Source organism: Penicillium soppii (assembly GCF_028829465.1).
Source record: "Penicillium soppii strain IBT 18220 chromosome Unknown utg000004l, whole genome shotgun sequence".
Classification (NCBI taxonomy): Eukaryota; Fungi; Ascomycota; class Eurotiomycetes; order Eurotiales; family Aspergillaceae; genus Penicillium; species Penicillium soppii.
In genome coordinates this window covers 4,331,829-4,358,802 of record NW_026643234.1, presented here as the reverse complement: position 1 = coordinate 4,358,802, position 26,974 = coordinate 4,331,829, and the positions used below count along the sequence as shown (strand labels likewise).

The 26,974-nt window shown below is 48.1% G+C and overlaps 10 protein-coding genes across 10 annotated transcripts; 5 read left to right on the top strand and 5 right to left on the bottom strand.

Annotated features, from left to right (window-relative positions):
* Positions 1 to 4: 4 nt before the first annotated feature.
* On the bottom strand, positions 5 to 1,036 carry N7529_005064 (uncharacterized protein; the record flags this gene model as incomplete). The annotated part of the gene is made up of 1 exon (XM_057240591.1): positions 5 to 1,036. One exon carries the CDS (start codon positions 1,034 to 1,036, stop codon positions 5 to 7), a length of 1,032 nt encoding a protein of 343 aa, XP_057099886.1.
* Positions 1,037 to 2,008: 972 nt separating this feature from the next.
* On the top strand, positions 2,009 to 3,091 carry N7529_005063 (uncharacterized protein; the record flags this gene model as incomplete). Its single annotated transcript, XM_057240590.1, has 4 exons — positions 2,009 to 2,309; positions 2,370 to 2,753; positions 2,813 to 2,929; positions 2,994 to 3,091. The coding sequence occupies 4 exons, from the start codon at positions 2,009 to 2,011 to the stop codon at positions 3,089 to 3,091; spliced, it is 900 nt and encodes a 299-aa protein (XP_057099885.1).
* Positions 3,092 to 3,330: 239 nt separating this feature from the next.
* pdeA (3',5'-cyclic-nucleotide phosphodiesterase PDE1) lies at positions 3,331 to 5,107 on the bottom strand (the record flags this gene model as incomplete). Its single annotated transcript, XM_057240589.1, has 3 exons — positions 3,331 to 4,105; positions 4,161 to 4,846; positions 5,042 to 5,107. 3 exons carry the CDS (start codon positions 5,105 to 5,107, stop codon positions 3,331 to 3,333), a joined length of 1,527 nt encoding a protein of 508 aa, XP_057099884.1.
* Positions 5,108 to 6,246: 1,139 nt separating this feature from the next.
* On the bottom strand, positions 6,247 to 7,951 carry N7529_005061 (SSH4 family protein; the record flags this gene model as incomplete). Its single annotated transcript, XM_057240588.1, has 3 exons — positions 6,247 to 7,061; positions 7,117 to 7,422; positions 7,483 to 7,951. 3 exons carry the CDS (start codon positions 7,949 to 7,951, stop codon positions 6,247 to 6,249), a joined length of 1,590 nt encoding a protein of 529 aa, XP_057099883.1.
* A 482-nt stretch (positions 7,952 to 8,433) lies between these two features.
* N7529_005060 (aminopeptidase P family protein) lies at positions 8,434 to 10,029 on the top strand (the record flags this gene model as incomplete). The annotated part of the gene is made up of 2 exons (XM_057240587.1): positions 8,434 to 8,542; positions 8,666 to 10,029. 2 exons carry the CDS (start codon positions 8,434 to 8,436, stop codon positions 10,027 to 10,029), a joined length of 1,473 nt encoding a protein of 490 aa, XP_057099882.1.
* Positions 10,030 to 11,288: 1,259 nt separating this feature from the next.
* On the top strand, positions 11,289 to 12,190 carry N7529_005059 (uncharacterized protein; the record flags this gene model as incomplete). Its single annotated transcript, XM_057240586.1, has 2 exons — positions 11,289 to 11,605; positions 11,659 to 12,190. The coding sequence occupies 2 exons, from the start codon at positions 11,289 to 11,291 to the stop codon at positions 12,188 to 12,190; spliced, it is 849 nt and encodes a 282-aa protein (XP_057099881.1).
* A 3,317-nt stretch (positions 12,191 to 15,507) lies between these two features.
* N7529_005058 (uncharacterized protein) lies at positions 15,508 to 15,943 on the top strand (the record flags this gene model as incomplete). Its single annotated transcript, XM_057240585.1, has 2 exons — positions 15,508 to 15,860; positions 15,916 to 15,943. The coding sequence occupies 2 exons, from the start codon at positions 15,508 to 15,510 to the stop codon at positions 15,941 to 15,943; spliced, it is 381 nt and encodes a 126-aa protein (XP_057099880.1).
* A 1,950-nt stretch (positions 15,944 to 17,893) lies between these two features.
* Positions 17,894 to 20,281, top strand: N7529_005057 (J domain-containing protein; the record flags this gene model as incomplete). Its single annotated transcript, XM_057240584.1, has 6 exons — positions 17,894 to 17,923; positions 17,977 to 18,061; positions 18,129 to 18,355; positions 18,426 to 19,083; positions 19,135 to 20,076; positions 20,133 to 20,281. The coding sequence occupies 6 exons, from the start codon at positions 17,894 to 17,896 to the stop codon at positions 20,279 to 20,281; spliced, it is 2,091 nt and encodes a 696-aa protein (XP_057099879.1).
* Positions 20,282 to 21,889: 1,608 nt separating this feature from the next.
* On the bottom strand, positions 21,890 to 23,023 carry N7529_005056 (Zn(II)2Cys6 transcription factor domain-containing protein; the record flags this gene model as incomplete). The annotated part of the gene is made up of 3 exons (XM_057240583.1): positions 21,890 to 22,640; positions 22,684 to 22,781; positions 22,835 to 23,023. The coding sequence occupies 3 exons, from the start codon at positions 23,021 to 23,023 to the stop codon at positions 21,890 to 21,892; spliced, it is 1,038 nt and encodes a 345-aa protein (XP_057099878.1).
* A 2,150-nt stretch (positions 23,024 to 25,173) lies between these two features.
* Positions 25,174 to 26,892, bottom strand: N7529_005055 (D-arabinono-1,4-lactone oxidase; the record flags this gene model as incomplete). Its single annotated transcript, XM_057240582.1, has 1 exon — positions 25,174 to 26,892. One exon carries the CDS (start codon positions 26,890 to 26,892, stop codon positions 25,174 to 25,176), a length of 1,719 nt encoding a protein of 572 aa, XP_057099877.1.
* Between the last annotated feature and the right edge of the window lie 82 nt (positions 26,893 to 26,974).

Below are 26,974 nucleotides of genomic sequence, written 5' to 3'. Positions count from 1 at the left end.
ATATTCACTTACCAATGCCCCAAGCAAAGAGTCCGCCTCCACCACAGAACCAACAATGCCAAAAGAAGGCGACTTTAGTATGGTGGCCATCTTTGTCCGTTGTCTCGATGAGGGTGTTCTTGGTGACACCAGTCACTGTACTCACTGAAGACGTAGAGAGCGATGTGATAGTAATAATAGGGAGGGTGGTGGAGTCTGATGACCCGCTACTTCCCGGAGGAGTTGTAGAACTAGCATCACCCGGAGTAGAAGTAGCAGATCCTTCGGGAGAGGAAGACCCAGGTGTAGAGGATCCAGGTGTAGAGGATCCAGGTGTAGAGGATCCAGGTGTAGAGGATCCAGGTGTAGAGGATCCAGGTGTAGAGGATCCAGGTGTAGAGGATCCAGGTGTAGAGGATCCAGGTGTAGAGGATCCAGGTGTAGAGGATCCAGGTGTAGAGGATCCAGGTGTAGATGTTCCGGGAGAAGAAGAAGCAGGGGTAGACGTCCCTGGCGTAGACGTCCCTGGCGTAGACGTCCCTGGCGTAGACGTCCCTGGCGTAGACGTCCCTGGCGTAGACGTCCCTGGCGTAGACGTCCCTGGCGTAGACGTCCCTGGCGTGGGGCCTCTCGGTGCGGATGAACCAGGACTCAAGCTCGCTGACGATGATCCTCCGGCAGAGGACCCATTGGATGGTTTAGGCGTTGGGGTACTAGAAGGCGTGATGGTAGAACTTCCAGTGGGGGTAATTGGAGTCGACGTCTCCGGCTTATGAGAAGAGCCAGAAACACTCGACACACTTGTAGTGGATGACCCGGGACTCGCAGAGCTTGGGCTGAAAGTGGCAGATGGCCCAGCAGAGCTTGTCGACTCAACTGAAGAGGAATATGGAGTTGAAATAGGACTCGGCGTCTTAGTAGAAGACTGAATCGCCGAGCAGGAGGAGTCAGAGCCGCTGCAAGGTGCTGAGCTAGACCCCCTAGCTGATGAGCTGCCTTGAGGAATTGCAGCAGCTTCGAGTAGAAGCAAACCAAAGATAATAGCCCTAAGTTGCATCATTGCTATATGTTGATACAAGAAGTAGGGACTTGATGGACTCAAACAGAGAAGGATCCGTCTTCTTTTCTGTAAATTGTCCGGATATTGTTATGCTTCCCTTTTTAGCCCCCCAAACCTCAGGAAATGAGCTTCTAACATGTAACGTCGAAAACTGGATATTCCACGAGGCATTATGCTGCCTCCATTGCTCCACTATCTCCAATTGCAGAAGTCCTCTTTGGCCCCAGCATAATCAGCACGATCAGCATGCTATTTTCTGACATTAATTTAGGTTCGGGAAATTAGTCCTGCAGGGCTAGATATTCTTAAAACAGAAGTGATGGGCAGTCGACAATGCCGATCAGTAGCCCCCACTGCTTCATGCGGAAGGCACATCATCTTGTATGCCCCTGTCAGACAACAACCTGGGACATCCAATTCGCTTGTCTTGCTTACTATGGAGTCTATTGCATGTAACGCCCCCACTGTCAGAGGGGTGCTTGGCAGGGACAAAGTGCTGAAACGAGGCCCACCGCACCAAGCTTCGCCCCCATTTCATATCTGCATGATTAGTGGCGCTCGTGCTCTACGGAAGTTTTCTATTGTAATTGACGTTTCTCATTGGTTTGCTCGGCTTCAGTTGTTAATAATAGACAACATGATGATAATTTCCATTTATCAAATCAGTCCGAACGTCCCGCTCTCTGCACACCAGAGGAAAGTCAGCCGCATGGCCCCCAATAGACACGGGATATCAGATTGCAGTGGCAAAGGTACATATTGTTTAGTGTGGTGGAGATCTGCAACGGGCTATGTGACCCTTAATGTATAGAAACTTGGAAGCATAAGCATAGGATGTCATCCAAACCACAAATTTCAATTGAATTCCATAAAAAAGAGAAGAGAAATTTGTGCTAACTCTTCCGTACCGAATTTTGCGTGAAGTTATCTATTCTTAAATCCCAAAGTCAACCTATACCTTTGGGAGCAATGAAGGCCTCAACGGCGGCTCTCCTCTTAGGAGCAGCCTCGCAAGCTCTAGCATACAACATCCACAGTAGCTGTGACTGTGGTGACCACCGCGCTGATATCAAAAGTGCAATGGAAGAAGCAAAGGCTGTGCTGAACTGGTCAAGTTTAACCGGAACGGCCTGTGCAATGTGGGAGAGAATGCACGAAACAGGCGACGAACCGGTATCAATGTACGAAACCTGCAAAGACCAAGGACGCCGCAGCATCCTGGATGATTTCCTTGGAGACCATAGCGCCACGGCCTATGAAGCTATAGCCAGTAAGTTTTACTTCAAAGACTCCAAAATCCCTGGCGCCTAAGCTAAAAAACATCTCCCAGATGCCCTCGGCCCAGCCTCAAAAGTTCCAGGCGCCTACTCCGAATCAGTCGATGGTCTCACTATCGTGTGTGGTGACAGTCACCTAAAGAAGATTACCACAGGCGTGTACCGAGACCAAGATAGAGGGTATGCAGACGTGCGATATAACCCTGCGCCGGGACCGAATCAAAGTCCCTGCGATGTTGTCCAGGCTACTGCGTACAAAGCCCAAGGCAAGGATGTTATTATGCTGTGTAACAGGGATAACACTGGTGTCAATCAGCCGGCGACTTTCAGTCAATTGAATACTGGAAATGTTCAGAATAAGGGGGTGGATATCTTGTCCAAGACGATCAGCTCTATATTCACGCACGAGCTGATTCATACGGGTGATTTCGATCAGTGTAAGTACTTTTCCGCTTTTTGCTACCGATTGGTCATATAAATTGACTATTCGATCTAGTCCCAAGATCCTTGGGCGATGGAACCAGCGAGCAATATGAGTATGCTGGCTGCAAAGGTCTTGCAAGTTCGGATTTAAAATGGAAGAACTGTGATACATTTGCTATCATTGCACGAGGTAAGTTTGGTTGTGGGCGTGGTTTGCTGCCAAGTTGATTCTGACGATGCTTCTTTCGTGATAGTGTTTTACCTCAACAACTATTACTCGAAGGATGGAGTACTCAGGGTGCTACCAAACAGTAATCGACCCAAAGTGCCAAATGGACCTCCTAATCAGTGAAAGATCAACTTCAAATTCAGTTTCTCATCCGCTGTGTTTTTGGACAAGAGAAACCTGAATAATTGGTCTATAGTGAAATAAGGAATTCAGAATTTTTTCAAATATAGAAATACAGAAGCGAAGTAATTGTCAGAGAAAAACAAGTAGTGCTGGTAATTGTACAGAGAAGGTATTCCAATGCTGCCTCAACGGAAAAAGAAAAACAAGACAAAAACCTCCGCATAATCATATCTACTCAGTCATATCCAGATCCCCTCCACAGGACTAGGAATAAAGAATTCACATCCCAAATGCGCCGCTGTGCCATGCGCCTTCAGTTCCTTGAGAATTTGATCTCCAGGCGGAGGCCCATCGGTGAGATTCTCTTTGATATGAATGATGTAGACCTTCAACCCCTCCAAGGGAAGGGGTTTGGTGTCAACCCAAGATTCAGGATCCGGCGTCTCTAGAGCATCACCAGAGTCACCACGGTCACCAGTGTCCCCAAAAGCCGGGGAGCCAATTTTAGGGATCTGAGGTATTTCAAAATGATCGGTAGGGTGCGATCGAGGCTCAATTTTATCGCCAGCAGTGCTTTGGTTCCGTTTTGACCGAGGGCTCACTGCCTCACTGCCGATCTCGACGGGCACTGTAAAATCGCGCTTGCGCTTTTTCTCCCCCATTTTTCCGTTGCGCACTTCCATGACTTTGTTTGCTAGCGCGCTGAGCTCCGAGACAAGATGACGCGGACACATGTGGCCATACAGATATGCGTCGTCTGTGCTGTCATTGTAGGAGCATTCAATGAAGATCGCTCTCAGCTTGCCACTGGCTATTTTTGGTGCCGCGGCTTCCCATACTAGCTTGTTGTAGCCTTCTTGGGATACTGAGTCCGGTTCAACATCGCCGAAGACAATTATCTCGCTGCCGGTGCGATGGTCACGCAGGAAAAATGCGGAGCTTTCTACTGATGCCATAGGTGGCTCTTTAGGGTTGGATGGGAGCATGCGCGGAGAGCGAGCGGGTGAATAGAAGCTAGAGGGGTTAGTATACAAGTGAATGTGATGAAAACACGCAGGTTCAAGCTTACCTGCCATCAGTATGGTCCACTGAAATTGCCCTTGAAGGAAGCATCAATTGATGCTCAGCAAAGACAGTGCTTCCGATTCGATGATGTGTCCCAGTCTCTGGATGGTATCGTTGCCTGCACCGGCCATGGCTGACGCTGAGGCATTTAGTCAACAGCCCATGACAGGCTCTAACATAGCCTCGACTATCACCACGACCAAAACGAGGATTTCCGCCTTCTACTAGGCGCTGATATGTGAGCAGACCAGCACCGCCATCCTCGTCCGACAAATTAGGCCAGATGACATCGTTGAACATGTGGTTTTTGATAGCAGACAATACTGAGGGAAGGGCAGCCACAGGTTTGGGGCCATTTCCAGCCTCCAAAATCGGAGTATTTATAGCCAGTCCTGCGATATGGTCTAGATGGGGGTGTGTGATGAGGACAGCGCCAATGAGTTCACGAAAGATATGAGCACCATTTGCCTGGGGGGTTATGTTGGGCAGCTCGAGCCCCTTAAATGGCCCACTCGTCATCACACCATCGTCGTCTGTGCAGTCGGGCATATATTGCTCTAGCAATCGGATGATGCCTGCAAGCAGAGTACCCGCATCAACGGCCACAATCGAGTCTGGAGACCATTCCGTTGCGGTCGAGCGGACCAGAATGCCGGTGACGCTATCCTCACGGGGTCCACCCGTTGGGCCCTAAGAAAATCAGCATTTAGCATTCAGTATGGATGGTTGCAGGGATATATATGCTAGAACCCGCCATCAAGCGCGACAAAAACCACCAAGATAGGCACATGTTAACAAAATCGACACATGGACTGCACGTGACAGGTTCTGCAACAAGACAAAAAAAAGACAAATCAGACAAATTGACTAGTAACTGAAACTTACCAAGACAATGACGTGGAATGCTGGATTCTCCCCCATTGTTCCACTTGTATCTTTGATCTTAGACATGTGAGACACAACCGATTAACTGATAATGTGTAAACCCCCAAGATCAAGTCTATTTCAGTGACTGATCTTCAGTAAGAGCCGGCTCTCGGCGATAAGCTGGCTCACAATCCAAGCGAGCTAGCTGATCAATCACCAAGCAGCAATTTCTGGGAGGCGGCTAAGCGATAAAAAGATATTACGTGCACGACAGATTTAACGCGCAAAAATTGCGATTCGGTCTGGTAGATGGCAACTTCCAGAGCTAGAGCCCCCTCAGTATGTGCGTCATGCACACAATAAAGCACCCGAGCAGGTAGTGTTTGCAATGACTGAAATGGGGTTCTCACGTTTCCTCGAGATGGGAGATGGGAGATGGGCGCGAAGCCGCAACAGAAATCCGGGGGCTGGGTAGACGGCTGCGTGCAGATAGGAAAATTAGAGAACTCTCTTTCTTTTGTAACACAGAAACGCCTTTGTGTCAGGTTGGACAGCCACTGAGGAGTTCTGCAGGTGAGATGCAGATTGCGGATTATGTCAGTGAGATGAGAGGTTTCAGGTGGACCGGCGGGGCTAGTGGAGAATGGATCGTAATGGAGCCACGGTAAACATGAAGATCTGGGGTTGAGAGTGAGATCTAATGTATTCTTGTTATTCTTGGAATTCTGCTTCTAGAATAGAGGTTTTTGTGTCGGCAAAATTAGATCAAAGCTTCGAGTGTTGGGGAAACTTGGCGATACTAGGTTTGTGGGGCCAAGTCGTTTAAATATCCCAGTTTCTAGTTTCTACACGTAGGCCATTCGGCTTTTTATATGATCTTAGTTGAATTTGAAGAAATCCTGGGTGTGGTTCATTTTTACATTTTTAGAACAAAATTGAGCCTATCTTGAATAGAAAAATGTACAAAAGAATATGGCAAAAATAGCAACATAACAAAACGATTGTTCCCTTATACATGTATTCATTGACTCCCCAAGGGTAGGGCTAGATAGAGACAAAGCCTATTCCAATAAAATAAAGCACCAAGAATCAGCCTCCCGAGTGCTGTAACGCCATCCGTGAGCCCGCTAAATAAAACAGCAAAAAGATGATCAGACAAAGCCTATGCAGCGAGAGTTATGTTCATAAATAGACGGGTATAATGTATGAGGGCTGATCATCGATCATTGGCCTCTTGAGTTGTGGTCGTTCAAATCTCTTTCCACCACAGTTTGGTAACTAGGTAGATATCGACCACCAGACTCCATAGAGTCATTGGATGGAGATCCGGGCTCTTCGGTAGCCCCAGTTCTAGGCGGGAATTCAAGAGAAGCATCACTTCCTCTCCGACTGCCATTGGGACTGGAATACTCAGGCGGTGGGGCCTCATGTTCTTCGTCATCAATTCCAATATTAGCCTCTTCATCTCCCAGAGCAAACCGGCTGGATCCCTCACCAGCATCTTCCAGAGAAGGGATGTGGGTTAGCTGAGCAAGGGAAATGTCAGTTGGCGATCGAGCAGGGCCCGGGCTGGGCGCTGGAGGGATCCTAACACTTGAGCCTGAGGCCGCGTAATTTGCATTTTGGTAAACCCGTTGAGAGATTTGAGCCGCGCTCTCACGGCCTGACTCTAGTAAGATGCTGCCTTGCTCGCTACCATAAGGTGGGGGCGGAGCGAGACTGCCAGTCATAGGGGCCAAGCCCCATTTCTTGACGTTGCCTTCGATGAAGACAAATCCCATCTGGCCAAAGTTTACATGAATGGTGCAGGGTCCGTTGGCACCTATAGTAGGGAAGAGGTTTTGCGAGCGATAATTGTGAGCCACATCCTCGAGTTTCTTGCCGTTGCGAGTAAAGAAAATTGTTCCGGATCGGGGCCGGTACCCAACACCGATCACATCGCCTTGTAGTAAAGGAGGTCCGTAGGGAGTGGGATTGAATGGTTGGTTTAGTCTGCGATGTCCGGTTGATTGGTAGGCAACAGAGGATTTGTGGAAGCCTGGGGTTTGTTAGCGTGCATGCCTTAGGAGTAACAGATTTCTTGTTGTACATACCAGGCATTCGGAACAGAGGATATGGTTTCGTAGTTACTCCGATGCCGATCATGGTCGTTTCGGGCTTGTCATATATTTTCGCTTCCCAGTAGTAAACCTCGTTCTGCTTAGGAATGGGCAGATTGGTCTGTACACTGCACTCCGAGTCAAAGAATTCAATCTCCGTGCGTCCTTCCACAAAACAATTGGCAATTTCCAATTCTGGTTGGAACTCCCACGCAGATACACCTTTTTCTTGAATCGCGAGGAATTGTGAGAGTGATATATCGGTTTGTACAGATTCGGGCGGGTTTCCTTGGACAAAAGCTGCAACTAGTCAGTCAAATAATCCAAGCGACCCATGGGAAACCCCAACTGGTGTCTTACCTTTTGCTCGTAAATACTCCGACCGCGCTAAGTCATCCATTGACTCTAGGGCCGCCTCTTCTTCCCGCGCAAAGGCCTGTTCATCGTCGAATTCACCGGGCCGGCCGATGCGATCCAGCATAATTCGCCCCCGGCGGGTATATTTGAAGAAAAAGAAAATCGCTAACACCACAAATGCGACGGCGGCAGAGCCAAAGGCGGACAAGATCCCAATCAGGATGCCTTTGCCGGTCGAGCCGGTCGAGTTGCCACTGGCGGCGAGCATGGGCTCAGGACGGAATTCCATCGACAAAGAGGAGAGGACATTTTGCAGGTTTTCGTGTATTTGTTGCTGTGATAGTAATGGTTCGATCTGTAAAGATGTTGGTGTTGAGAGGCCGATCGGTGACGTCGTCGGGTTGCCTATCACCGTTCTCAAAGTCGAAGGTAGGCCTGCGAGCACTGCGCTCGAAGCCTCAGAGCCCTGCATGGTTCATTGACTTTGTCGAATATTATTGATTAGAGGAAGAGAGAGAGGAAGAGAAAGGAAGAGAGAGTTAACAAGCAGAAAAGACGAAGTTGAAACAAGTTGTTGTCAAAGGTTGAAAGATAAGTGGGCGGCTGCGGACAGAAGAGGCGTGGGTTATCTAAGACGTTTTCGGTGCCCAGGTGGTCTGCGCGGCCCTTAGGGAAGGAATTCTACCTAGTTAAGGGCTAAAACATGCAAGGTTATATACACTTTCTTAGTTCCTGGAATTCTTGTCATATCTGACGTCTCTATTATATTTGACTTTCAAGCTATATTCAAGTACGCAGTAGCGAGAGTCGTACTTTTGAAATAAAAGGTGCCTATCCCTACTAAGGAGCTTATAGGATAAGCGCCCTTCTTGACCTTTTCCCCTCCTCATAGCTCCTTACTTCGAAGTGACAAGTGACCCCTCTGAACAAAAGTCTGTCTGTTAAATAAAGATCATGCGTACAAATCAAAAGGGTGCTCCCCACTCCTCGGTTCACACCATGATTAACTTTGACGCATATAAGATTCTCCTGGATACACCTACCTCCTGTGATAAATACCCCGGTATGTGAACCCCCAGCTAGAGTCCCTCTCCTTCGCCCTCTCGCATACCACTATGCCAACATATTGATTGCACTGAATCCGACCGGTGATTGCGCGAGCCTCAGACTAACTAGACCGCCTTAGCCAAGCAGCATGCGCGCAATGTCGCTCGGAGGCTTGGAGCCTCAAGGGGCTTGATCTTCCTTTCCGGAGAGCCAACAATCAACCTGCGTGACTCAGACCAGTCACAACCGTTTCGACAACGGCGATATTTTTACTATCTGAGCGGAGTCGACGAACCTGACTGCTCTCTGACGTACGATATCGAACAAGACCTCCTAACTCTCTACGTGCCCGACTTCGACCTCCACCGCGCTATTTGGATGGGACCGACCATTTCCCTGGAGGACGCACAAGACCGATATGATGTGGACCGTGTTCAATATCACGCATCCCTCAAGCATGAGCTGCAGGTATGGTTAGACAAGCGCGAACAGAGCAGTGAGCTGTACCTGCTCCATAAATCGGAGAGGCCTGAAACTTTACCCAAAGACCTACCTGTGGATCTAAACACCCTCGCGCCCGCTATGAACGCGGCACGAGGCATCAAGGACGAGTATGAGATTCGGATGATCCGCAAGGCCAACGAGGTCTCCGGACTTGCGCACCGCAAGATCTTAGAGAGCATTCGGTCCTTTTCCAACGAGTCACAGATCGAAGGGTCATTCCTGAACACTTGCATTTCACACGGAGCCCGAAACCAAGCATACAATATCATCGCAGCGTCAGGGCCCAATGCGGCAGTCCTGCACTACGGTCGGAATAATGAAACACTTCACAAGAAGCCGCTCGTGTGTCTCGATGCTGGTGCCGAGTGGAACTGCTACGCGAGCGATGTGACGCGAACATTCCCGCTTGCTGGCGAGTGGCCTAGCGAGTATGTTCGGGATATCTACAAACTGGTAGAGCGCATGCAGGAGGAAACCATCCGACGGATCGGCAAAGGGGTGCGGTATCGCGCTCTTCACGATCTAGCGCACGATATTGCAATCGAGGGACTGCTGGCTCTGGGTGTGCTCAAGGGCGCGAGCCATGAAGTCCGAGAATCTGGCGCGTCCAAGGTCTTCTTCCCGCATGGCCTGGGCCACCACGTTGGCCTTGAAGTGCACGATGTCGCTGAAGGAGAGATCATGGCGTTTGGTGGGGGGGTTACTCGCCCGAACTGGGCATGTGGCTATCTCTCGCCTTGCACGCTCTTGGCTCCTTTGTTGGAAGAAGGGATGGTTGTTACAGTTGAGCCGGGGCTGTACTTCTCGCCTTTGGCCCTTGATAATGCGCGCAAGCAGCCGTATGCCAAGTACATTGATTTCGATGTCGCGGAGAAATATGTGCATATCGGGGGTGTGCGTATTGAGGATGATATTCTCGTGACTGCTACTGGCTACGAGAACCTCACCACTGCACCTAAGGGTGATAAAATGCTCGCTGTAATTAGAGGATCTGCATAGGGATTCATTGATCGTAGCGTATTAGCGGGGTTGTGTTTGAAATCGAGATCTTTCGCATAATCTACATAATCTAGGCCGTTATATTTGAAACCCGAGCCTCAGCCCGGGTGCTCTTCTAAGCAACCACACTTTTGACCCACGAACCACACTTTGACGTGGGTCTCGACAACTTAACATAGGTACCAGCATTATCAACTCCAGTGGCAAATTTTCCAATTGATTGTTCAAATGGGCCTCTCGAGACTCACTCTGACAAACTCGTTATGTTGCTTCGTATATTTATAGTCCATCATGTCCTATGTCCTAAATCCCATAATCCATCCAACAAGTCCATTATATACTTGATCTCCAATCTCCTCAGACAATCAAACCAACCAAAATACCATATCCTCCACGGCCAACAAACAATGTCCTCTCCAACCTGGTTGCACGGCATCTCACGTCGTATCCGTGATACATGGCAAACTCAACGAGTCCTAATGGCAGCCAAGGCTGACCGGTGGGATGAATCTCCCTACTCGCCTTGATCATGACCATCTTTGTTACACTCAACCAGCTCGATAAACCGCTTCCTTCTCATCGTTATGTGACAATGGTCCGAGCATAATTTCGCGTTCTTATGTTGGATTTTGATTTGATCTGCTTGCCATATTCCTCCATGCGCCTCTACAAGTGACCTAGCGAAGGACACTCTCAGTGACACAAAGCAAATTCGCGTTCTTGTTCTTGTACTTCGATCTATCAGATCATATTGTTGAGACAAATTTAATGTACTATATATATATCATGTTATTCCATCAATTTCTCGCCTCCCACCTTTAGACTACAATATCGTAGAGCTTAAATCATGACCTATGATCGAGAAAATCCGAAGCAAAAAAAACCAGGATTACATGATATAGACCACACTCCGTGGATGCGATATGAAACCCAGATTGAAACCAAAATGCACGTTTCATGAAACTTGGGACGACGATCTCCACCTCCTAACTCGGGTTCGTACCCGTATATATGTCCTCGTTGAGCGACGATCAATTCGCATGCCAGCATATGAGCATAAAATCTCCTTTGCCCCTGAGACTCGCATTCATCTTCAGATATCCCCAGTTTATGCACATTAATTGGCTCTTTAGTCTGCCAAGTGTCACATAGTCGACAGCTTGACTCGCCACAACAGGGGTACTTATAGCCCAGGTTCCCAAGTGCCATCTGCAAATCCGATCACGCACTTCGATATAAAGAAACACCAACCTTTAATCATGGCTGCTCACGTCGAATACACAGCCAGAAACATCGATGCAGATCTCATTTTCGGGCGACGTCCCGAAGCCCGTAATGACGTCCAGGTCGACTTTACCAAAGGCAAGCCGGAAGATCACATGGAGTCAATGCACAAGCTTGACGAAAGGCATCGAGTAACAATTCAAGACATTCGAGGCCAAAAGTCTACCTTTACACTCGAAAGAAACGGTTTCACATACCTGTCCCATGTGATACCAGAGCTAGATCGGACATCCGACGAAGAGTGCATGAAAAACATAATCATCCCTAAGACAGAAGAGCTAGTTCGAACCCTGTCAGTTGCAATCCCTAATTAAATAGCACACGGTCAAGACTGAACAGGCGCAGAACCGGCGCAACAAGAACCGTCACGTTTGCCCATCGAGTCCGCTGCTTCGTGGCCGATACAGCCCAGCTAGCGAATAACCGCGCGCCAGCACACAGCGTGCATTCTGACTTTTCAGCTGCAGGAGCATTACATCAGTTGTCGGCGATTATACCGGATGAGAATGAGCGCAGGACATTGCTCGCTGGCCGGGTGTTGATCATTAATGTATGGCGGCCTTTGAAGACGATCCAGCGGGATCCGCTGGCTGTCTGTGATTGGGATACTGTGGATGTTCAGAAGGAGAGTATTCCCAATCGATTGATGCTGCCAACTGGCTGGAATTCACTCGGGCGGTATGTGTTTAGTCCCAAGCAGAGGTGGTGCTATCTTAGCGGCCAACGGCCTGATGAACCGTTGATCTTTACGCAGTTCGATAGTGATCAGTTTGACTGGGGTGGTGTTACTGTTCCACACACTGCTTTTGTTGATCCGGAGTATACGGAGAGTGCTGCCAGAGAGAGCCTTGAGATTAAGATGTTTGCATTTGTGTAGTTTTTGTCAGGGATGATTGATCCCCTAACTATCATTTCAGTCCAAATCAATACTTTTCTTGAAACGTACCTTCCAAGGACAACAAGCCAATCTTGATTTTGGCGCCCAGCGCGCTGGTTCCTCAGTGACGAGTGCAAATCCAGGAGAACTGGGAATGCTTCCATGTCATTCTCTCGTAGGGCGAAGCGATGCACTCATGTTTGACTAAATATGCTGCAGATCGCAGACGGCACACACGTTGCTTTTCTGAACCCCAGACCTACAAAAGCCACATGATGACTTTATACGGGACCTTCGGTAAAACATAAGTGCAATCGTTGGGATTCGACTGGTTTTGACGTTCTGGTCGATGAAGCATCCCAGATGCCGGAGAAAATGTGCTTGGTCCTAGGATTTTTCCAGCTACGGGAGTCTCAAGAGGGTCATCCTAAATGGAGATACTAACGACGCAATCGCCACTGAACATGGTCTCACGGAATGAAAATGAATGCTTTCAGGCTGAGCAGCTCTCCCTTTTCGAAATATTAATTCTTTCAGTGCACTTCTATCCTCAGCAGCGAGTGCAATACCACCTAGCAAGGATTTGCAAGTTCGTGGGCGGAGAATGTTATAACAACACGCTACAGACTGAAGTATTTACCTGCCAGCATACCCACTTCGCAAATCCTATCCAGATTCATGACCGAGCGATACGGTTGTTGTTGAACACTCTACCGATGTACAAGGTCGTAAAGGGACCCAGAAGGACCTGCTGACCTGACGACACATGGTGCTTTGAATGTCTTTAGCTTCACCATTGAGACAACGCCGACCAATCCATGTATTTCGAATTATGTGAATCCTATTAAACAAAACAGGGTAAAAGCTTATAAGATTAAATGGTGATATATTGATAATGTAGAAGCTTCTGCTCCGTATGATTTGATTGAATATAAGATTTGCCAACACCCAAGCAGAGACGCAGTCTGTGTAGGATGTAAAGAAAAATTCAAAAAGACTTGGGGCGTGTGAGAAGGTATAGGATAGAAAGAAAGGAAAAGTATTAGAGATACTCTCATTTTTAGCTTCTTATCAAAAGCCTAAGCCCTTTAAAGTCATTCATGATCGATTCATATACAAAAGTCGTTTTAGATAAAACTGCCTATCTCACCCCGTCTATCTTCCCTTATGCCCATGCCTTAAAAAAATATATTTCTTCTACTTATAAATGACCTCTTTTCTTAAGCCCTAAACCCGTTGTTCCATCTCTATATGTGCCGTCACAGAGAGGCGCGGCGGTAGAATTATAGCCTTCCCCGAAGCGGGAAGACTCAGAAAGTAGATAGAGGCGTGTAATCAGGTAAAGCTAGTATGCAGTCTATTGATTTCCATAGTGATGTTCCCTCTATCGAACGTAAATTATAGTCGACGTGTCTATAAATCAAGCCTTCTGCTATGTTGGAGTGGAAAGAGAACCTATATGTAAACCGACTCATAGGACGTACAATTTGGAAAAGTTAATATCCGAGGCCTTGTGGTTTAGTGGGATAATTCGTGCTTCGGATAATAATCCCAGCCTTTAAAAGGCTGTATTTGTGTGCACGAGGTCCCGGGTTCGATCCCCGGCAAGGCCCTTTTTTTGTTTTGTCTTTGTAGTCTAACCACAGACAATTCTCCTCTTTTTGATTTTCACATTATATTGGCAAACATACCAATAAAGGGTAGCTCAACGGGTGTTTAAGATTCGCTAGCACCGGGCCTTCCACAAAGTTAATTGCTGAGGCCTTGTGGTTTAGTGGGATAATTCGTGCTTCGGATAAAATCCCAGCCTTTGAAAGGCTGTATTTGTGTGCACGAGGTCCCGGGTTCGATCCCCGGCAAGGCCCTTTTTTTAGTTTTGTTAAAGATAAGTAATTAATTACCTCCAGCCCAAAACACATATTAGTAAATGCCCTAATTTTATCACTTGATATCTCAACAACCACATTTGCATTTTATTTCATTGCTTGTCGAAAGCTATTGATAAAGCTTATAAACTCTGTATATTATTTTTAAGGAAATTCCAAGGTTGAAAACCTACATCGTTGTGAATGTGCGGAGCAGCATTGGTCAAACGGTAAGACGGCTGTCGAAAATTGACGAGCTCCGAGGCAGCAATATATATCTACATAGTCTCTTGGGTTTGAAAACTCTTGAAAGTCCCTCAAGAGTCTTAGAATTACCTAAAATATAGTATACTTTTAGGAGAAGTGATTATAGACCACTACTGTTGAGATAGCAAGTTGTGATTTATCGTTTTACTAGGTGTTTTGGGCTGCGCAGCTGGCTTACATGCGCAGTTCGCTTAAGCCGTCAATTAGTTCGATACTCCGACTTGAAGACTTTTATTTCAGTGCCGGAACTCAAATTGGTATTCCATCATCCGTTCCCTTCGACGTAGGTCAAATTAAATCTCTCCATGTTGCAGATGGATATTCAGGAGCCTTACAATAACAAAAGTACATAAAACGCATCTGCGACTAAGCGGGTCTCGGAGTCTGACAAAGCCCCCCGGGTACCCTGCATATTTGACTAAAATTCTTTAAAATTTAAAGGGTAAAGCCGGGCGAGCTCTCTTCGTTGCCTGATGTGATCGCCGTTCGGTCCGCACGGCTCTAAGCGCTTAGGGGAAGCCGGCATCGGGCATGATCGGACTTTGGAGACCAAGGAGGACTGGCATATGGAGACCCGAGATGGTGCGTTGTGTCATGGATCTTGTCGTCATTTGATGTTTCAATTTTTTTCATTGAATTTTTTTTTTTAAAAAACCCCTTTCATGCAAGAATTTTTCTTTATTGCCTAATTGCCCTTAATGTCGTTGCCATATTGCTCATGAGACATTTTCGCATTCTTGATTCGACTAGGCAAATCACCTCATGAAACCCAAAGTTTAAAAATTAGTCAGTTCAAACGCTGAAGAGAGGCTCAAATGACGCGAGAGGAAAACGCCATGGGATACTCAACTGTCATTTGATGAAAATATCACGCCTTTCATTCCAAAGTAGACTAGGGCAATTCTCTCAGTGATTCCGTAAGGTGATCTGCTCGGGTCCCACCGAGAAAAACACAAAAGTGGATACTGTTTCTTTCTGTGACTAGAGGACTAGTGACTCACCTTGGTGTCCACTCTATAAAGGTACTCACCCCTGCTGCATGAACATCCGATTTTTTCTTTCAGTACCTCATCTCGTCCTTTCCAGGAGGTGATGGTCGCTCCCCCTCTTATAAAAGTCTATTTCCTTCTATATTTCTTGAATCGGGGAACATTCCCTCTCTAATTTCGACACATCCTGTCGAGGATGGGCCAGAGACACAACAGACGTCGAACTCGTCGCTCAACCAACCGCAATTCACAAGAAAGTCTTTCACATCCGGTCTCGCCAATTCCGACTCTTCGGACACCTCAAAACACCTACTGTGACCTTGTGTCTGCCGACAACTCTCCATGCAGTTCACTGGGATCGCCCGCAGCCACCCTCGCCCCATCATGGCACAATGGGTATACGGCCTGGCAGACCCGTGAATATCCTTCCAGACTGGAATCAGGATTGGAAGAAGAGCAATGTCGTCTTTTCGGCGGTGAGCCGGGAGATGACGTGAGTCTCTGTTACCGGATGCTTGAATACTTCGGCGCACTGGATTATATCGACTCGTGAGTATCGAACTCAGCCACACATACCTTTCGACGCCAATTCTGACATTACCAGAACGAGTGGCCATGCCCTTGGAGACTGAATGTTCGAACCCTTGTCCTTTGTTTTTCAGTCAAACAAAAAAGAGAAAACACCCACGAATTTTTTTTTACCGAATTTGCAACGTTTTATGAATCCGCGTTCGACAAATCAAAAAACCCAAAAGTGCCATCGAGAACGGACAACAAGCCTCCGTCATCCTCAATGCGCCAACAGGCGAGAACACCAGATCACATGGATCACTCCGGGTCCCCGACTTGCAGCAATGAAGATATCTTTCCGGATATTGGATTGGTCCCTTTTGACCCGGCCCGTGTAGATTCTGGTCTACTGATCTCACCGCACACATGAAAAAATGAAAATGAGTCATAACATTTTCCAGTCATTCTGTCTATTTAGGTTGAGTTCGCGTCCGACCTTGAGTTGTTGACGCTTGAACACCCTTCCTGGGCGGGCTTGACTATTATCGTTATGAGGGGAGAAATGTGTGCCGTGGATCTGTTCTCAATACTCCCAAACCGATGGGATTGTTAGGCTGCTAGTGGGTTCGATTGGATATTCGATTCTTACAACTGTCGCTCTCTGGAGTGGACCTAATCACGATATATTTACATATGAAGCCTTGAGCTCATTACATATTCATACAAAACATATTTTTATCAAGAAGTCCATTCCTACAAGCAAAGTAAATCATAAGTTTAGATGGTAACACTTAGGTAGTAAATCTCCACCAATGCCGTGTCTCTAAGAAGTAGCCCATGACACGTAGCGAACAAGATATGCCAACACACTCCGATTTGCAGCAAAAGTCCTGATTTTCAGCAAGATTTTCTTTATGGTCTGACTCCAGCAATACGGAGAGACCTGCGTAGCACCTGATCAACCAACATCCACTTTGCTCCAACCTTCTGCTTGGCACGGTCGAACAGCTCAATACGCAAGCCTCCTCTTTTCCAAATTCATTTGTCTGCTCACCGCAATTCTGGTTCATTACAGCGCTACCTCAGTTATCATACATCAGATATTCAAAAAAGGGCCCCCTTACTTAGGGCAGCACAAGCCTCCGCTTTTCGAGAATCATCTGGAAGGAGCTGTATTGTCCAGGCCGTACCTAGATTAGGATGAGAAAGGCCTAGAAACCTTAAGAGTCTGTCTTAGACTGATGAAGTCAATATTCCGCTTTGGTCCTCTAGTTGGCTAGAACTATTGACTGTGCCATTTTAGTGCACTTCCAATCCATTTCGAAAAGAGAAGGAAAGGGCTTGCAAGCCCCACTTACCTCTTGCACCTAAGTAGGCTCCATCCAGATGGTGAATTGCCGCTGCGATTGATGACATAAGGCTTGTCAACAGTATAAACAAAATATGTACAAACAGAATAAAGGGTAAGCCCTGGTGCCATCCTGGATTCCGTTAAAGTAAGTATACGGTCATATTAATGATAAAAGAACCCAAGCACGAGATGAAATGCTTGATATTAATGAAATTGAGTGTTGTCAATACACGAAACAGTGAAATTGACCGCTGGTTTTCCAAAAACGTTTATATTTCATAAGTTTTTCCCTCCTACCAGGTTCAAACTGGCTAAAATAGATGTAAGCTTACTGCATACTGTTGCAATATCAAAAGGTGGGATGTAGAAGTCCAAAACATGAATGGTTTTACTGTGAATGACTGCGAAGATGTTCACCGCCTGCGCCACACAAAGAAACTGCCCTTATTGGGACCCACGTAAGGCAGGCGGTAAGCGGACCCTGCTTGAGGACACGGTCATCACCAGATCAGGAAGTGCAATATTGACTCTTCCCCCTTCATCGTTCTTTTATTTCTTGCGGGTCAGGCTTTTGGGCTCTAATTTGGCTCTGGTATATCTTTCACATTCAAAACGCGTTTTACGGACTGTCCAAAGTGGCCACTTCCAACTGCCCTGTGCAACACGCTCTTTAAATTCCGCGGACAGCGGCAACCGCTGTCTGTATTGAACTCTCCGCAGAATGTCGTCAGACTACACCTATGATGAGCAGGTCAGTATAACACACAACATGGGAAAGAATAGAAGTGCTGACTTGTTTTTCAGGGCCAATTCTTCCCCTTCTTCATCCTCACCTTGACCGGACTGGTCACCCTCCCTCTCACCTATAACCTCCTACGACCCAGCAAAGGTGAGTTTGGACAAAAGATAGCTTTGAAAGCTATTATTAAGGTCTAATCATTTTGCGTCATCTACAGAGCTCGAGAATACCGCTCCCCGCATCAAATCCGATTTCAAACCAGAACATGCCGACCTCATCGACGCGCAGAAGCGCAAGCGCCTGCGCAAGGAGCGCCGGATCAAGCGCATTGTCACCGTCATCCTCGGATATGCCGTCATGGCATGGATGGTCTATCTTATTGTTGTCACGGCCAGAACAGTGACCAAAGCTTACGACCCGTATGATATATTGGGTGTTGCGAGGGTGAGTTGTCCTCTCCGGAACATGGCTACATGCACGAGCGTTTCAATTGACCATTGTTTTTGTAAATTAGAGCGCAGATGAGAAAGCGATCTCCAGACACTACAAGCGCATGTCTTTGATTTACCACCCCGATAAAATCCGCCCCGACCCCGCCAAAAATGAGACCATGGAAACCCTCAATGAGCGTTTCGTCGAGCTCACCAAAGCCTACAAGGCTCTTACTGACGAGGAAGTGCGCAACAACTACCTTCAATTCGGCCACCCCGATGGCAAGCAGAGCTTTAGCATTGGTATCGCGCTTCCCCAGTTCATTGTCATGGATGGTAATGGCAAGTACGTTCTTTTGGTCTACGGCGCTCTTTTGGGTGTGCTTCTGCCATATATTGTCGGCAAGTGGTGGTATGGATCCCAGCGCTACACCAAGGAGCGCGTTCTTGTTGCTAGCGCCGGGAACATTTTCCGCGAGTACAAGGACGACATCACCGAAGGTGGTGTCGTTAGCGCTTTATCGTCTGGTGAAGAATTCAAGGATATGCTTAAAGGCGCTCGGGCCGAATCTGGGCTGGCCAAGCTCGAGAAGCGAGTTTTGTCTGATGACAACTCATTCCTGTCGGACAAGGACCGCACCGCACTGAAGCAAGTGGACAGTTCCTCACGTCGCAAGTCCTTGGCTTTGTTGTGGGCTTACCTTGGTCGTATTGATCTTGGCGATGCCTCTCTTGATGCTGGTAAGATCAATTTCTGAGTATCTTGAAAGCACAACACTAATTGGATGCTAGAAAAATACGAAGCCGCACCTGTCGCCCTCTCTCTCACTGAAGCTTTCACTGCTATCGCTCTCGCATTTGGCAATCTTGGACCTATTGTTGGCGCTTTCAAAACCTCCCAGAACCTCATCCAGGCTGTGTCTCCAGGCTCCTCACCACTACTGCAACTTCCCAACTTCACCGACGCTATTGTAAAGTCCGTGGAGGGTGAAGACTCCAAGGAACACATCACCGTTCAGAAGTACATGGAAATACCAGAGGCTCAACGCCGCAGTCTGACTGTTGGCGCTGGTCTTCTCTCCGATAAACAATACGTTGACGCCATCTCCGTCGCCAAACAACTCCCTTACCTCCAACCCGAAAGAATCTTCTTCAAGGTTATGGGAGAGAAAGTCATCACACCCAGCAGTCTGGTACAGCTGGTTGTCAAGGCACGGTTTATCCCACCAGGCAGCACGTCCGTGCCGCCGGTGAATCAACTCGACCTTGAAGACATTGACCCAGATGAGGATGATCTGGAAGCGCTAATGGGCCGCAAGCCGGCTAAGAACCGCGTGCCCAAGATGGTGGACGGCAAGAAGGTCGTCGAGTCTAAGATCGAGACCATTCAGCCCCCTCTTGCCCACGCCCCGTACCTGGCCCGCGACCACTCCCCACGCTGGAATATTTTCCTGGCAGACGCCAAGCAGGGCAAGATGGCCGTGCCGCCTTTCACGTTCACCACATTCGACAAGCCGATCTTCGACGAAGCCGGCAAGCCCACCTACAACGTCCAGACACTCAAGATGCAGTTCCAGGCTCCCCCACAGGTTGGCGACTTCACTTTCGTCCTCCACATGCTCTGTGACAGCTACCTGGGTCTCGACAACACAGCACAGATCACCTTGCACATCGACGACCCCGCCAAGGCTGCGGCTGTGGAAGAGGAAGACGACATCAGCGAGCCTGACGAGGGTAAGTCCAAATTATCGTACTGATTACATAAACGATTACTCACTAACATACTGCAGACTCTATTGCCGGACAAATGCAAGCTATCAAGACAGGCCAAGCACCCAAGAAGAAGAGCAGGGATTCCGACGACTCCAGTGAGAGTGACACCGACGGCGACGCAGGCGATACCAGCGATACCGACACAGAGACGGAAGACGAGGATTGATTTCCTTTCTATTGCATGATTGATTGATTGTACTCAGGACTTGTGTGACATGCGTCTTGGATCTTAACCTAGACCTTGGCCGTGGGCTTGGCTTTTCGCTTGGGCCCACGTTGTCTTGGAAGCCCCAATTACATTTCTGTTTTTGTCTTTCTACTATTCATCGGGTAGCTTCGGGGTTTGTTTTATCTCTTTTTTATATTCCTCTCTGTTTTATCTTTTCCTACTGTGTATGTGCATCTATGATTCGTCTTTTGTCTTTTGTCTTTGGATAACAGACGGCGGAAATCGATTCGAGAATTTCCAAACTTTGAAAGTTTGAAAAGAGAGACAAGCATGATACTTGGCTCTTCCGGCATCTAAAGTGTGTAATGTAGTTGCCTGTATAAATGTACTTTATCCCACCATACCGCTCACCCACTACTTCCAGATGAAGATCGAGATGTAGATCGAGATATAGATACTGTATCTCAATTGCCTTGCACTGCAGGAAAGGGCACACAGCCAACCAACCTCGATACCAAAGCAAAGTTTCAGTCTCACAGACTATACCCACGCCACATCCACTAAACCAACAACCAGTCGCGCAGCTAGCCACACGAGCAAAGAACACGCCATACGTCAGAACATTGCATGATCTGATCTGATTTACCAGCTTGTACTTGACTGTCGGGGATATGCCAGCTCGATTTGTGCTATGTTATGCGTTGTCGGTGCAACCGTATAACACCAGGACCTAGATCTAGATCTGATGTGTGCTGGTGTCTTCCTCTCGAGTCTCACCTTCAGTTGGGAGGGAAACATTGAGAGGCTGATTCTTGTACAATGCTGAATATGATTAGACGGCGCTGCTTGGAGACATGTACTTGATACTGACTATACAAGGTCAAAGGCCCCCACTACACTTCAGGTCGGTCTATGTTGGTCATAGACGTGAAGGGGATCAATAAAGTATAGTAAATACTAGTGACTGCATTTATGTAACTTGATCAAAGTATCACCAGAGTTCTACATTTATTGTAAGGTTTCTTAGTACATCAAGTACCATGGTCATAACTCCAAACCTTTCATGCAAAATAGGGTCTACCTGGCCCTGGCTGGCACACATAGTATAGGTCCTAGAGACAAGAAGCAAAGCAAGAACTTGTACCTAAAGTGATAGGGTTAATTTCTCAAGCTAGATAGATACCAGAAGAGAAATAAACCAAAGTGAGAGATCTGGCTGAACCCGAGAAAAACAAGAAAAAGCAAAAACAAAATCGACGGCTGGGAAGGGTTAGGGCTCAATGTGCCAGACATCTTTTCCAACGTATCCAACTAATATCCTGCAAAGGACTTCGAAATCATGCTCAGCAGTGGGCAGAGCCTTGTAGATATGCTCCGATAGACAACCCGAATCCAGATCCAAATGTGAAGGGGTATAGAAGAAAGGACAGGAAGCTCAAAGAGGAAAATGTCGTAACTCATAAATCTCGACGAGAAAGAAAAAGCAAAGAAAAATATAAATAAGAAGTGAAAAAAGAAAGCTGCTCAACAGCCTATGCCAGACTAAGTGCCCCAACGTGTATATCGTATCGTGTCAAACCCATCAAAGCCAACCCGCACCCACAACTACCCAGAAGGAAACGTCCAGCCAGGCGTAAACGGAGGATAGAAAGCACCATCATTTCCCTGGAACTGGAATTCACCCATCATCTCCGCAGACATCCCCGTCATGCCCGGATGTTCCATGAGCCCAGGCGGCAGTCTCGAAATAGCAGGCTTGACATCCTGCGTCTGCTCGCAGCATCCAACCCCATACTGGAAAGACTGTTCGTGATGCGGTAAACCTGCAGAGCCCGATAAATCCACATGGGGTGGGATATCCGCCATATCAGGGGCACTCATGGAACCGCGCTGCAGAGCCATGAGATTCTGATATCCCGCGTCGGGATAGCTGTAGCTTGTCTGGACGGGCTGGAGATCCCACTGCCAGTTTGCTGTGCTACTTGAGCGAGGCGGGACGGACACCGGGGGTGGGATTTGGATTTGATGCCGCGGGATCGTTGGGGAGCGTTCTTCTGGCGTTCGTGGTTCTGGGGAGGGCTCGGCGGTGACACTGCATTCTGTTGAGGTGGAGAGGAGGCGCAGGTATCGCAGATCCTCGGAGTCTTCGTCTGGCTCGTCGGCGGTCTCTTCGGCTTGCTTGATTAGTCCTAGCCGGTCGAGGATCGCGTGTGTTAGAGGGTGGCCGTCTGGGGCTTCGGCGAGGGGATCGCCTGGAAAGCCTTCGTTGTTGATGCAGAATTTGTAGAGCTTTTGGAGGGCTTTCACAACTAGCGAGTGGTGGGATTCGAGCATTTCAACGAAGCTATGTCGACTTCTATTAGTGTTTAGTCGAGTATATGCAAACTATGTATTCTCACCCTCTTGAGTAGACCTTTGTCTGGGTTGCTTTTCTCTCGCGGAAGAGACATGGGTGGTTGTATACTGAGCATCGATTGCAAGGCTGTTTCCCATCGCACTAAATATCGAAGGTTAGTATACTGCCCCTATCGTGCCATCTCTCGACATTACCTTGGTTTTCTTCACGCGACAACGATCACAAGCCTTGAGAACATGCTTACGTTTGACCCGGAAGACTCGATGGTCGCGCTTGTCCTCGGTACGAGCACGATGCTCCAACTCAGATAGTGAAGCCACAGCGGCGAAGTCATCCATGATATGCGGGAAGCCCTTGGGGCGAAGCTTTGGCTGCCACGACATGGATTGTATCATATTGAAAACCACACCAAGCAAGGGAGAGATCGCAATGCAGAAAGGATCAATAAGGATAGAGTAGAAATAAAATATCTAGCAATGATTCAATAGAAAACAAAGAAGAGAGGAGGAAAAAAAAGAAAGGAATCGAGCAGGTGGGGTGGTAGATAATGAAAGTTGATATTGGAGACATCCCCGCGCATATAAAGATAGTATAGAGACCTGAGAGCAGTGACGTGGGAGAACGGTCAGACTATTGTGTTATAATTCAATTAATATTCCAGTAATTCAAGGATCTCGGGGAATAGCTTCGGCCAAGTACAAAGGGATAATCAACACGGTCCGAGCCGTGAAATCGGCAGAGTCATCCTTGGGCAGGAAAGCAGGGTCAATCCGTTTGACTTTTCTTTGTCATACATCTGTCCATATATGTGCATATCTGCCTATGGGCATAGCTGCCTGTTTGCATATTTGCTGACTTACAGTGTTTCCAACACGTGTGTGGAGAAAAGTGAATTCCAAGGATAGTATTATTGAGGGTGATTGTGTCGGACTTTGTATACTTCACCAATCAGGCCCCCGGTCTATCTGCACTCATGAGCGCGTGCTTTTGGAAGCATGGATTCAATGGTCAATGCTCTTCGAATGTTGGTAAAATACTGACAAAAGGGAAAATGGGAAAAAAACAGGAATCCCCTCCCAAAAAAGAAACAAAGAAAGCTGAATAGGTAAAGCAATACCTACATAAGTCAAAGTGTGGTGGACAATCCTTGCACCGCCGTACAAACGTGGTACAATGTGATATGCTACAGAGGAAAATCCCGGAAAGCAAATCGGGTTCTGAGTGACTGTCAGGTGTTCGATCGAGGTGAAATGGGAAAAAAAGCGAAATAGAGAGAGCTTCATCAAAATTACTACCTTTGGGGGTTAGGTCTTACTTGGATACGGCAGAGAGTACGGAATAGCGTACTAGGACTGGATATAACGTTCCCAACAACTAGACATACAGAGAATGTAGAAGCGGGGCTAAGAGCGTCTTACCAATACTACATTTTCCTTCTCCCCTCTTCTCTCTACACCCCGGTACTGCCTGCATTCTCACAAACACTGCGCCTCATATCCCGGGAAGAAGCAGCCCTAATCTGAACAGAGATCTCTCTACACTATTCCTCGATCACCTGTACAATGCAGATAATTGTATTGTATTGCACCGTCATTCTGGACGTTTGCGACACCCTTCTCATTTGATTTCCCATGTTTCTTTTAATCTTTCTGAGGGTACTTCGTAGATCAATCCTACTCCGAGGATAGTGTTTGTATTTTTTGTTTGTGTTGGCCACTGCATCCAATGTCTGAATAATCTATGACTGTACAATGCCGATGCTTAGGGCTTCTAGCATCTCTTAGGTCTCCCAGCTCAGCTGAAGGGGAGACAAGACAGGGAACATGGGACAAGAGACATACAACGTAGAGACACAATACCACACACTCTCACTTTCTCCCCGATCTTAGAATAGGAGCCCCAAATGCTTTCTAAAAAAAAACAAGGTCAATGTACAAATACCACTATTGACTCATAGATGCATATCTGCTTCAAAGGGAAAAAGAATAAGCAAAAAAGCAAAACTCGCCCTATGGAAAGAATCAATGATGAGCACCTGCGTCTAACATGCAGACAGAGTCCACTAGTTCACCGACACAATCACACTTGTGACTTTCTAAAATTGCCAATTTCCCAGAGACCACCAGGTCATAGTCTTGCCATGGCAGGAAACTGAATGGGAAAAGGAAAAAAAAGCAAATATAGGGGAAAAGGCACAAAACAATAGCAGGAACGTGGGATGAGATCTAACCGTTTTAGCCAACCCCTCTTCGATTTCATACCTTTGAAATTCCTGTCAGATCCTGTCAGATTCTACCAATCCGAAGTAAATGACCAAGGAGAAAGAAAAAAAAGGCGAAATGATATGAACAATTTAGCTGCATAGACCCAATAAAGTTCGTCCCCTTTTCACAAAGTAAGACTGAGCTCCATTCGAGCGAACCAGTCAGCACCAGCACAGTGCACAACCAGATCAGCTGACGCCAAAGCCCCCAGGGGAAATTAGGACCGCAACCCGATGTTTGCTTCCATTGGGGCCTGACTGATTGATTTCTTACTCTCGCCCATCGGGGAGCAAGATGCTCGCTTCACCCCGGGCCAGCAAATCAAAGCTCTCCTCACTAGCAGTCGTACCAGGCGGACTAGGCGAGTCGTCTGGCGGTAATGCGTAAGCCGTCTTCACGTTCACGTTCAGCGAAGGAGAGGGGTGCTGGGGTTGAGCGTGCCATCGGCGATCGCCTACCCATTCGACGCCATCGCCGACGCCACTAGTCCCCAGCCTACGACGGGCCTGTTCGCGCTCTAGGAGGGGAAGCTGGGATTCTACAGCCAGGGGTAGATTGCGGCGGTGCCATTCGCCCAGAAACATGCCGTCCGGGTCGACTTCGTCGCGGATTTTCATCCACGAGTCCATGTCGTCCTTGTAAGCGCCCGCCAACTCGTAGGAGCCCAATGCGTTGAAGTTCTTTGCCCAGTGCGGTTTGGCGCCCATGTCCCGCATCAGCCATTCGAAGGCTTCATAGTATCGTCGTTTGCAAGGGGGGTCGCGGAGGTAGGGACGGTAGAGCGTTGCGTTGAGGTAGAGCGTTGGGCCGTCAGGGCAGGTTGGGTCGAGAAACGGGCGGGGGTTCTTGTTTAGCGAAGTGTCAGACACACGCACCTCCACGGGACAGTGGACCCACAGTCCCTTGGATGAGAAGGGGATGCCAGTCTTCGAGTCGCCGTTTAGCCATGCGGAAAGCCGGCTGATGGCCTCGGGGCCTTTCTCGAGGGGAAGCGCCCACTCGTTGACGAACTGTGAGTACAGGCAGTTCATCAACAGGCCGGTACGCGCCGGCTCGACGGCTTCGGTGACGGTTGACCCGGCGCGGAACCCATATTGCATGCCGAAGACGAACCATTCTACCCACGGTAGGATGCGTGGAACGTATGATGACAGTGCGAGGAGGTTGTGGTAGATGTGGTAGCCGAGAGAGTCGCCGTAGAAGTTTTTGGGAGGAGCGCGCAGGGGCAGGTCTGTTTTATCAGCCCGCCAGACGATAGCGCCCTGCTCATATGGCAGCCACCAGACGCGGACGAACTCATGCGCAGTCCACAGACCGGTCGACCATTCGCTCAGAACGCGACCGAGCGTATACCGTTCCTGGCGCCAGGCGATATTGAATGACTGCGTTGCCTTGAATGTGACTTCGACGACGATTCCGAGGGCTCCGAGGGAGACCAGACCGGCGCGGAAGAGATCGGGATTATTGGTTGGGCTGCAGCGGACGAGCTGGCCATTGGCGAGAACGAGGCCCAGCGATTCAATACATTCGGATAGCAGGCCGTGTCGGAGGGAAGAGCCATGTGTTCCTGTAGCGATGACGCCGGCAATGGACTGACTATCGATACTGCCGAGGTTCGGGAGCGTCAATCCATGTTGTTCCAGCTGACTGCCCAGGTCTCTCAATCGAATTCCTGCTTCGACGGTTACGGAACCGGTGTTCGGGTCGACATTGAGAATGCGATTGAAGTTGTCGAGGTTGACGAGCCAGGACGAGGTGCAAGTGATGTCGGAGGGAGAGTGGCCGCTGCCAACTGTTACCAGTCGTCGACGACAACGCCGGGCGAGGGTGACCAGTTGCTGGATCTCTGGGATTGTTTGTGGACGAATGTACAACTCCGGGCGGGAAAAGAAAGTCTTGGCCCATGTGTGATGGAGGTGGTCGGACGATGAGCGGAACGGTACCGCAGGGTCGAGCTTTGCGAGCTCATGGACGATTAAAGGATCCATTAATGATTTGAATGTACAATCAAAGCATCTTCATATTCTATGGGAAGTGGAGGGAAAACAAGACGGGGACAAATCGATGGCG